The sequence below is a fragment of the Gossypium hirsutum genome, chromosome D04 (genome assembly GCF_007990345.1).
Source record: "Gossypium hirsutum isolate 1008001.06 chromosome D04, Gossypium_hirsutum_v2.1, whole genome shotgun sequence".
Taxonomy (NCBI): domain Eukaryota; kingdom Viridiplantae; phylum Streptophyta; class Magnoliopsida; order Malvales; family Malvaceae; genus Gossypium; species Gossypium hirsutum.
Window position 1 is genome coordinate 6,566,014 of NC_053440.1, and position 11,644 is coordinate 6,577,657.

Here is an 11,644-nt window from a genome sequence, read left to right on the forward strand (position 1 = left end):
CGCCTAAGTCTGAGAATTACCTAAAAATATCAGTCAAATAGAAAATGAGTTTTTCAAAACTCAGTGCATAACAAATAACTTAAAACAGTTAATGCATATTAAGCAAATTTATCAGAAACATATACTTAAAGGAGCAAAACAAATACATATATAATCCTACCCCCAACCGCTACACACCAACACTGACCATTCCAACACACCATATGAGTATAAAACACCCATCCAGCCCTACACATCACTTAGTGTCAATATGACACTTTACAGAATAGTTGCAGCTGGGCTGCTAGATAAATAGACGAGTTATCGCCTTTTACAAAAGCACTTTCTCCACATATCATAACCCATCCCAAATATAGATACAGATTATAACAGATGTCAGACATGTTTCCAGAATACATGCATAAGATAACATATATTGAGCATATATAAAAGTTTCTCAAATTTCACATAGCTAAAGTTTACAAATTATATACCATTTCAAATACTCAACAGATAACAGACTTAGTGCTAAAAAATGATCGAATTTCATGTTTTATAGCTTATCAGATCACAAATGGACCCCATGGAATGCCAACGATTGATCGGAACGTCATATATGACCATAGGGGAAATTTCATAATTTTGGACCCACACGGCTCAAATAGCTTAGACTGTGTGTGGCACACGGTCCGTCACACGGTCGATAATAAACTTTTTTGGCTTTCATCGATTACTGTTTTTCATGTTTTTCGATACACATCTGGTTCGATTTTGATGTGAATGCAACCACCAGACTTCTCGAACCTAAAAAAAGATTTACTCAACTAATTAAGCCACAATTCCTTAATTATTCTAAGAACTCACTTGAACAAAATGTGAATAATGACGTTACTAAAATGAGAATTAACCCTTCCAATGATCGAATACTCACTCAAAAATCAATAATAGTCCTTACACAACTATATCGCAAGAGGAAGTCTCGAGTTCCTTAATCACCACCTAACCACCAAAAATCCGCAAGATTAATCAACATTTTAAAAACAAGAATAATCATTCATAAGCTTAATAAAAAAGACTAACCAACCCATTTACTCTCAAATACCCCTAAAATCATATTTGTAAAAGCAACAGCAATTGCACCACAGACCACCCACGAGAGAAAGAATAAATCAATTGGAACAAAAGCAAACACCAATTGAAACAAAAGTCAAAATTTAAAAAAAGGGAAGGAGCATTTCCTTTGTTTTTCTTTACTGTTGAAGAAGACAGCTGCACAAGGGAAAAGAAACTCAAAACAGCCTTTAAAAATAAGAGATGGTAAAAGATTTCTAAGAGTGATTTTATCAAACAGGTTATGGACACAAATAAGCTATAATATATTTGGGAAAAACTGATGCCTTTATTCAACTAAAGACTAGCCTCTTATATAGGCTTTACACAGCAACAAATCTCAATAGAAGAAACAAAAAAATCTGGCACTATCATATCTCAACAAAAAAATAGAAAAATAGGGAAAATAACAAACTAAGTACAACTCAACCAAATCTAAATTTAGAAAAAAACTAACTTTGAATCATTCTCCAACACTCCCCCTTGATTCAAACTTTCACACACCAAGTAAGGCTCTAAAATAACAAAACTTCTCTTTGGACAATGACTTGGTCAGCACATCTGCCAGTTGATTTTGAGTACTGCAATATTCTAATGTTATCTCCTCCTTCGCAACCAGATCGCATATAAAAATGATAGCGAATGTCTATATGTTTCATTCTACCATGGAAAGTTGGATTTTTTGTCATGGTAATAGTTGCTTTATTGTCACAAAATATTTCCGTTGCTCCTTTTTGCTTATGTTGAAGATCTGCTAACACTCTTCTTAGCTAAATTGCTTGACAAGCTGCTGAGGTTGCTACTATATACTCAGCTTCTAAAGTTGACAGTGCTGCTGCAGCTTGCTTTTTCGAACTCCAAGTGATCACTCCCGAACCTAGAGTGGAAACATTTGCTGAAACACTTCATCTATCATCCAACGAACTTGCCCAATCATTGTCTGTGAACCCACACAATCTGAAATTTAAAGTTTTGGAGTACCAAACACCATACTCCAAAGTTCCTACAATATAACGCAAGACTCTTTTTGTTGCTCCATAATGAACTGTTGAAGGTTATTGCATAAACCTGAAAATAACACCAACAGGGAATGCAATATCGGGCCTGATGTGCATCAAGTAAATTAAACCACCTACCAAGCTTCTGAACCTGTTTACATCTGCCATTTCTTCTCTATCTTCTTGCTGCAATTTCTGATTGATATTCATAGGTGTAGTTGCAGGCTTACAATTAAGCATGCCAAACTTACTGAGAAAGTCCTTGGCATATTTTCTTTGTGAGATAAAAATACCATCTTCAGCCTGATGAACTTCAAGACCAAGGAAATAATGCAGTAGACCCATATCCGACATCTTAAATTGATTCATCATTTGAGATTTAAACTCATCTACAAGAAAGGTAGAAGAACTAGTATAAATGATATCATCAACATAAAGACAGACAATGGTGAAATCATTACCTTCTTTTTTCACATACAAGGTGGGCTCGTTCTCACTTCTCACGTACCATTTTTTTCTAGAAATACCCATCAATCTTGCTGTATCATGCTCGAGGGGCTTGCTTCAGTCCGTATAACACATTTTTCAGCTTGTTCACCTTCGTTTCATTTCCCTTATTTATAAAACCTTCCGGCTGTGCTACATAAACCTCTTCTTGTAAATATCCATTAAGGAATGTAGACTTAACATCAAATTGATAAACAGGCCATTGCAATTGTGCAGCCAATGCTAGAACAAGCCTCACTGTTTCAAACCGAGCTACCGGAGAGAAAGTTTCTTCGAAATTAACACCATGTTATTGTGTATAACCTTTCGCCACAAGACGAGCTTTGTGTTTCTGTAAGCTTCCATCAGTAGCAAACTTTGTTTTGGACACTCACTTCAAGCCAATTGTACTTTTGCCTTTCGGTAAGTCCACCATTTCTCATGTTCCATTCTTCGCAATAGCTTTCATCTATTCCTCTATTGCCTTTTGCCACTCTTCTTTTTCAGCAGCTTCTTCATAGTATATAAGATCTGAAACAACAAGAGCAAACTAATAAGATGCATAAGTGTCATCAACATATTTTGGATTCAGCTTTTTGGCCATTGCCGATATTCTAAGCGAGAGTTGCTAAGCTAAAGGCTCTTCAGAAATTGTAGCTCTTGGTGAGTTAGGAGGTGAACTTACTGAATTTAACTCTTGTCTTTCATCTTGTGAAACCTCAATGGGCATAGATATTTGCCGATGTACCTGCTCTTCATTCCAATCCCAGCTTGCATTCTCATTAAAAACAATATTTCTGCTAATAATCACATTGCCACTCAAAAGATTGTAAAGCCAATATGCTTTGGATTGAGAACAATAACCAACAAAGATGCATTTCACAGACTTTTTATCAAGCTTGCTTCGATTGTATAAATCTACCAAAGAATAGGCAATACAACCAAATATTTTCAAATGGCTTACCGAAGGTCTCCTAGCACTCTACACTTCATAAGGTGTTCGGTTGAGAACTGCCATTGTTAAAGACAAATTCAGCAAATAAACAACAACAACAACACTTTCAGCCAAAAACTTATCTGGCAGCCCCTTAGATCTCAGCAAACTTCTTGCCATTTCGACAATCATTCGGTTATTACGTTCAGCCACACTGTTTTACCGCAATGTATAAGGTGCTGTCAACTCTCTATGTATGCCCTGTTTTTCACAAAACTAGTTAAATTCATTAGACAAAAATTATCATCCTCGATCAGTGCGTAAAGCCTTGATACTTCTTCTGCTTTACTTTTCAACGAGCGTCTTAAACTTCTTAAAAATCTTGAATACTTCTGATTTGGAGTGAAGAAAATACACCCAACTCATGCGGCTGCAATCATCTGTAAATAACAAAAAATAACGACTTCCACCTAAGGATTCTGTTTTTATGGGGCCATAAATATCAGCATGTACAAGCCCAAGACACTCAGACACCCTTCTAGAGTTTCCTACAAGAAATGGTTTTTTACATTGTTTCCCAAATATACACCCTTCGCACAAATCTAAAGACTCAATTTTTGGCAGCCCGAACACCATTTCCTTTTGACTCAACAATTTTAGACCCTTTACATTCAAGTGCCCATACCGTAAATGCCACAACAAGAGCCTGACTTTCTACATTAGAGACTTCAAGAGGAAAGAGCTTGTTTGGTGCCATTTGAACATCAACAATAATTTTTTTTTAATTTTTTGTCTCTAATCACACAAAACATATCATCAAACATGACAGAATATCCACTACCCATAAGCTGCCCAATGCTCAATAAATTTTGAAATAAAGTAGAAATAAAATAGACATTATAAAGGAGCTTTATGTTACCATGACCATTACTTATCGCCACAGTGCCTTTGCCCTTAACTTGCATCTGCTTGTCATTACCAAGTCTCACATTCACCTTGTATGACTCATCTAACTCCTTGAACAAAGATTTTATCCCCGTCATATGATTTGAACAGCTGCTGTCCAAAAACCATATGTCTTTCGAAGCTATAACATCATCTTGATAAGCCATGGATAGCTTAATCTCTTCGTCACCTTCTGCATAGTTGGATTGTCTTTCCCTTTTCTAGCAATCTGCCATCACATGCCCAAATTTCTTGCAATAATAAAATTAAACATTGCTCCTATATTACTTCTGTTTTTCTGTCATCTGTCTTTGCTCATCATGTCCAACACCTCTACCTCTGCCTCGACCCCTCTGCCACGATAACCACCTCTGCCATGATAACCTCTTCTGTATGTGGCTTTCTTGAATCGTCTTGCTGCTTGGAAGGCTCTTCCATCACTTAGAATGCCTTTTCGTCAGACTTTTCATTTGTGCGGTTCAATCTCGCTTCGTGGGACTGCAAAGATCCCTGTAGTTCATCAAATGAGTAAGTAGCTAAGTCTTTAGACTCCTTAATAGCTGCAACGACATGATCAAACTTTGGAGTCAAAGTCCACAACACTTTTTCAATAGTAGTTTGATCCGTAACTTGCTCTCCATAATACTTCATTTGATTGACAACCACTGCTGCCCTTGTAAGATAATCTTGCACGGATTCTCCACTTTTCATTTGCAACGTCTCAAAGTCACGATGAAGAGTCTGAAGCTTCACTGTAACAACTTTCGAAGTGCCTTGATACGCCATGTGCAATGTTGTCCAAGCTTTTTTTATAGTTTCTACTCTTGCAATTTTTGAAAAAATTGACTCGTGAACAGCTTGTTGAATGAAGAATAATGATTAGTTGTCTTTTTTCTGGTTTTCTCTCAACTTAGCCTCCCCATCGTCATCAGGATACCCATTCTCAACTAAGTCCCACAATTCTTGAGACTTAAACAGTGTCTTCATTTTGATGCTCCAAAACTTATAGTTGTCTCTATTGAAAACGGGAATTGCCGATTGAGAAACACTCACGGTATTGTTGTTTGCCGCCATGAAAAATACACTTAATAACAATTGAACCTAGCTCTGATACCAAAGAATGTTGAAGAAGACAGTTGCACAAGGGAACAGAAACTCAAAACAACCTTTAAAAATAAGAGATGGTAAAAGATTTCTAAGAGTAATTTTATCAAACAGGTTATGGACACAAATAAGCTATAGTATATTTGGGAAAAATTGATGCCTTTATTCAACTAAAGACCAGCCTCTTATATAGGCTTTACATAGCAACAAATTTCAATAGAAGAAACAAAAAAATTTGGCACTAAATCATATCTCAACAAAAAACAGAAAAATAAGGAAAATAACAAACTAAGCACAACTCAGCCAAATCTAAATTTAGAAAAAAACTAACTTTGAATCATTCTCCAACATTTACTGGAAGTGCCAAAAATCACAGTAATGAGAGCAATGGACCGTGAAAAAAAAAGGTGAAAAGTGGAAAAGAAAAACCTTTTAATATTTTTTTAAGATAAAATAAAATAAAACAAAAATAAAGTCCCAATTAATCCACTATTATCAACATTTTTTTTCTAGTATTTAAATCTACTCAAAACTCAACCACTTAAACGACACAAACATAAAAAAAATTATTGTCATATCACTCACAAAGGAACTTAAACCTCAAACCCACAACACACACTCAACACCCTTAACCATTAAAGTAGGTACTAAATTATATGACAAAATCTAACAAATCACGTATACAAATTTTGGGGCATTACAAAAAGTAATTATTGTAGATTCTCTATCCTTTGAAGTTAAAACATGGGTTCGTTTATTATTCATTATTTTTATTTAGGTGAGATAAGTGGTGGAGCAAAGATCCAACGGCCATGCTCCTAAAATGATAAAATTTTAATTTAAGTCATTTATAATTTATAAAATTTTAATTTAGAAATAATAAAATTGTATTTTGTTCTCAAAATTGATACAATTTTAATTTGACTCTTTAAAAATTATAAATATATAGGCTATTAAAATGATGGAGTTTCATTTTTACTATCGTAAAAATATATAATTTAATTTCGGCCTCCCATAAAAATTTCAAACTCGACCACCGGGTGAGATTGAAAGAAAAAAATAAAGAGGAGAATGAAAGAAGGGAGAAAGGAAGGATAAAAAAACAAAAAGGGATGTTTGTTTTTATTTTAATTTGTTGAGTTTAAAAATATTGTAAATTTATATAATTTTTTATGTATATCTTGACATGTTTATTTATTTATTCATATTAAATTTATGTTATTTTTGGATATCACATTTTATGTTTTTGTTGCAATATTAATTCATTTCATATTTTTCATAGTTTTCTCATTAAAATTAAATTAGATAAAAGTTTGTGTTTATATTCATGATTTTTATTGTATTTAACCATAAATTCACTTAAGATATTAAAATATATAAAAAAAAATTTAAATACTGTCGTTGTTTGTGTTTTTAGAAGCATTTAGTTAACTTATTAAAATATAAAACATCATTTAAATAAAATTTCATATATTCAATCTAATTTCTTTAAATGATATTTTAAAATAATTATTTCACATGGTAGGATTGATTTATGATCCAAATTCGATAAAAAATTTAAAAAATATTTAAAATCTTTATTTTTATTTTTAGTTAAAATAGTGTATTTAAAATGGTTAAACTACTGGTTCACTTGCAAGTTTTTTTGAAATAAGTATTAGATTTACTTATATTTTGAAATAAAAAAAAAATTAGTGAGCTGATTTTTTCTATCAAAGTAAATAAGATTATATATACCATACTTGTGGTTCGATTTATTTATTTATTGTATTTAATAGAGTATATTTAAGAGTCGTGATCGTTCTTTTCAATAATATTGTCTTCAAAGAATGAATTTTTACATTTAATTTTTATACTAACTTGAACAATATTTTTATTATAGGGTAAACTATCAAAATAGTCACTTTTGTTTACCTCAGGTTACATTTTAGTCACTTACGTTATTGGGTTATATCATTTTAGTCACAAGTCACTTACGTTATGTTAAATAATCATTTCAAACAAAAATTTTAGGTTACTTTATACGATCGGTCTTCTTATTTGTTCATTTTGAGTAATTTAAATTTTTTTCTTTTATGTTTTTTAACTTTACTTTTTTTCCTTTTTTTTTTCATTACCTTCTGTTTCTCCTTCTGTTTTCCTCCATTCTCCATTTCTTTTAACGTAGTTTTTCTATGCTTTCCATTTGTTAAAACTAGACCTTATACTTTCATTTTTTTGAATAATTTAATTTTTTAAGTGAGGCGAGCTTGTAGACTAGTTTTAACAAATGAAAAACATAGAAAAACTACGTTAAAAGAAATGAAGAAGGGAGGAAAACAGAGGGAGAAGCAGAAGAGAATGAGAAAAAAAGAAAGTTAAAAGAACATAAAATAAAAAATTAAATTGCTCAAAATGAAAAAAATATAGGGACCAATTGTAGAATTTAACCTAAAATTTTTGTTTGAAATAATGATTTAATGTGTCACGCCAGCTTACCATTACACTGTTAATGGCAATTAACGGCTTAGTGACTAAAATGTTACAACGCGATAACGTAAGTGACTAAGACGTAACATTTCAAACATAAACGACTAAAATGTAACCTGAGACAAATAAAAGTGACTATTTTGATAGTTTACCCTTTATTATATTTATAAATGATATATCTAAAAAAACTTATTCATATATTAACTTGCATACTAATTTAATATTAGTACCGCTCTTAAAATTTATATTAAACTTAAATTTTTTATACAAAATCTTACATTTAATTTTTAAAACCAATAAAAAATAATTAATAATATATTAATAAAATTATTACATTCGTCGAGGACTAACCAGAGACAGCCACTTATTAAGGTCACTGCAATTAACGCATTCTTCGACTATCTCATAGTTTCCATCATCTCAATCATAGCAACACGACGATGTTTGGGGGTGCCGCCACAATCACGGGACCTGTCCTCTCCCCTCTAATTATGGCTACATCCTACATGGGACTCTCCAAACTCCATTGCGAACTTCCCCTAACCCGACGCTCCCAAACATTGACTATCGTTCGCAATTGAAATGGGAAAAACTGTTTCGAGGAAGTCTACACGGTCATTGGAAACTTGCACCCATACTAGTGCGGGCCGAGATTTACTTAACCAGTTCGCTGTCTCCACATTAGACCTGTTTATGGATCAGGTTATCCGTACAGATCTGAAGGTTCATTCAAGACTTGAGATGATTTTAGTAAAAATATTAAGCTCGAAAAAAGGACTTGGGCAAAAAAAATTATACCCATTTAAAATATGGGTCGAGCTCAGGCTTGAACATTCAAGACTCAAGCCTAGCTATTTTTAAGTTTATAATACTTTATATTATATTATTTTTATATATTATATAATTTAGAACGTATTTAAAAATAAACCTATACTAAATAGGAATAAATTATATTATGATGATTCTAAAAAGCAAAGTTTTTAGGCACCAATAAAATAGTGTCACGTCATTAAATTTTAAAAATAACAAAGTATTATTATACACTCATCTATATTTAATATATTCTCCAACTTAATTTAACTTTAATTAAATTATTTAAAATAATTAATTTTTTAAAATTATAAACAAATATTTTTCTTTTTTTACAAATTTTAATCATTTTGTTTTTCATTTTCATAAATTAATTTTTAAAATTTTTGTGCAACCAATTATAAAAAAAATTAGTAATTTTTATGCAAATTTTTTATATGCCATTCACACATAATTTTGGTAATTATTTTACTCTAAACCTCAAACATAGAACCCTGAATCTTGAACTCGAACCTTGAACCTTAATTCTTGAACTCTGAAGTTTAGGGTTTGGATTTAAGGTTTAAGGTTTAAAGTTCAAGGTCCGGAATTTAAGGTTTAGAGTTCATGTTTAAGGGTTTAGGGTTATTGTTTATGAGTTTGAGGTTCGTTGTTTAAAGATTCGAGGTTTTGGGTTCGGGTTTAGGGTTTTAAGTTTTTTATTTAAGGTTTGAGATTTTATATTCAGGGTTCAGGGTAAAAAAATTACCAAAATTATATGTCAATGTCATAAAAATTTTGATGAAATGTGATTAAATAATTGAAAAAAGACCATGAATAATATGGTGAGAAATGTCTATAAAATAATTTCTCTATGGATGAGTGTATAATAATTTCATATATTTAAAATTTGATGCTGTGGCAAATTTTTATTGCTGCCTAAAAACCTTAATTTTTAGGATCATTCTTGTTTAAGTTATTCCTATATTAAATATATAATACTATTATGATATAAGTATTAAAATAATATTAAGATGATTATAAAAAAAGTAATAAAAAATAAAATTATTAAATATTAAAATAATATAATAAAAATATATTTTTAAAAAATTAAAATTAATATAAATAGATTTAAAATAAATTTAAATTCAAGCCCAGTCAAACTTAAACAAATATAAATTCGATCCGAACAGTGAACAGCTTTATTCTCAACAAACGCGGTATCCAAAGCTCTACAATTTGGCTTGTCACATGGCTATTACTAGCTCCTATAGAGAATGGCAGCAGTCTACTAATACCATTCTTACACTAGTACACCGCTATACTAATCTGCTGTATTTTGGTTGTATTATGCTTTGGTTACATTTATCCCCCAAAAGATAACATTATTACATGTGTTGACACCATTTTTTGGATGAAAACGGGGTCAGATTGAGTTTTGAAAAATGAAACGGGAGTCGCCACTAATCCCTTTTTTATAAGGTGTGATTGGATCACCTCGAAAAGTGGTGGTTTTTAATAAAAGGTTTGATTTTATTAAAACAACAAGTTTGGTCCACGAAATTCAGAAAAAAAAAACGGGTTCGGGAGTCGGTTACGCACGAGGAAGGATTAGCACCCTCGATACGCCCAAAATTGGTACCTAGTTGATTACTTAATGTCTTAATGTCAAAAATTGAGAACCTTGAAGAATTTTAAAAATACGATCCTTGTATTAAAACGTTGAAAATTTTCAGGAAAAAGGGGCATATTTCACGTTATTCGAGAAGGAGAATCATATCCAGTGAGTTAGGACACAATGTCTCGAATTTTCGATACGCGGATGAGAAAGTTTATTTAAGAAATTTTGGCCATCTCGAATTTAAAAATGAGATCATAACCAGTAAGTTAGGACGCGACCCCTTTTCTTAAATTTCGAGATCACTTAAAATTTGAGTTCAAAAAGATTCGTACATTTAGATTTATCGTGAAAATCGAAACCCAGTAAGTTAGGGTACGACCTTCTCGAATCTAAACACGAAATATTATTTATTCAAAACCAATTTTGTTAAATCGAGTATAAAAAAAACACGAAAACCGTAACAAAAAATACGAAAGCAAATTACATTTTTTATGCATGGTAAAACCATAATGAATATGAAAGTATAAAAAGTATAAAAAATACGAGCAATAGCAATCAAAATAAAATAAATAAAAGAACAAACCAACAACTCACAAAATAACAAATGTATAAGCGAATAAAAATAAAACATTCTCTTAAAATAATCATGAGAACTTAAATAAATAAGTAAATAACAAAAAGATTAAAATTATAAAATATAAAAGTATATATATAATAAAACAATGTAAATATGTACATATGTATTTTAGAAATATAAAACCAAAGATAAATATGTATGTATGTATATACACGAGTAAAAAAAATCTATGTATATAGATATATTCATTATACACATGTAACAAAGTTTGAAAAATAAGAAAGATATAAATAATATCAATATAATATAAATATAGTAATATCAATATAAAAACAAATATCTTTGATATTAAAATAAGTTAATATAAATAACATATAACAACAGTAATACACATAATAATAACCATGATAGTATCAAATTTATTAACATTATTAATAAAATAACTAAAATAAATAAACAAATCGACTAAACTGAATTTAGAAACAAAACATGGGGTCTAAAGTGCAAATAAATAGAAAAGGGCTCCCATGGACCACAATAAAATGTGCTGCAAGAGCAAGGGACCGATTGGGAGAATATCCCCAACTTCTAGCCCATCATTTCATTCAGGACCGAATTGAAATAAACGCAAA

At 31.2% G+C, this 11,644-nt stretch overlaps 2 protein-coding genes across 2 annotated transcripts; both read right to left on the bottom strand.

Annotated features, from left to right (window-relative positions):
- Positions 1-1,859: 1,859 nt before the first annotated feature.
- Positions 1,860-2,441, bottom strand: LOC107960936 (uncharacterized mitochondrial protein AtMg00810-like). Its single transcript, XM_016897185.1, has 3 exons — positions 2,158-2,441; positions 2,015-2,046; positions 1,860-1,966 (listed from the first exon to the last, which is right to left on the bottom strand). The coding sequence occupies exons 1-3, from the start codon at positions 2,439-2,441 to the stop codon at positions 1,860-1,862; spliced, it is 423 nt and encodes a 140-aa protein (XP_016752674.1).
- A 2,452-nt stretch (positions 2,442-4,893) lies between these two features.
- On the bottom strand, positions 4,894-5,238 carry LOC107960935 (uncharacterized). The gene has a single exon (XM_016897184.1). The coding sequence runs from the start codon at positions 5,236-5,238 to the stop codon at positions 4,894-4,896; it is 345 nt and encodes a 114-aa protein (XP_016752673.1).
- Positions 5,239-11,644: the final 6,406 nt, after the last annotated feature.

Excerpts from the sequence above, each read along its gene's own strand:
- LOC107960936 (XM_016897185.1), bottom strand. The coding sequence starts at position 2,441 with ATGTCGGATATGGGTCTACTGCATTATTTCCTTGGTCTTGAAGTTCAT. Across the intron at positions 2,047-2,157 it reads CCTGTTGGTGTTATTTTCAG|ATTGTGTGGGTTCACAGACA; the intron begins GTTTATGCAATA and ends TTTAAATTTCAG. Across the intron at positions 1,967-2,014 it reads CACAGACAATGATTGGGCAA|GTTCGGGAGTGATCACTTGG; the intron begins GTTCGTTGGATG and ends TTTCCACTCTAG.
- LOC107960935 (XM_016897184.1), bottom strand. The coding sequence starts at position 5,238 with ATGGCGTATCAAGGCACTTCGAAAGTTGTTACAGTGAAGCTTCAGACT.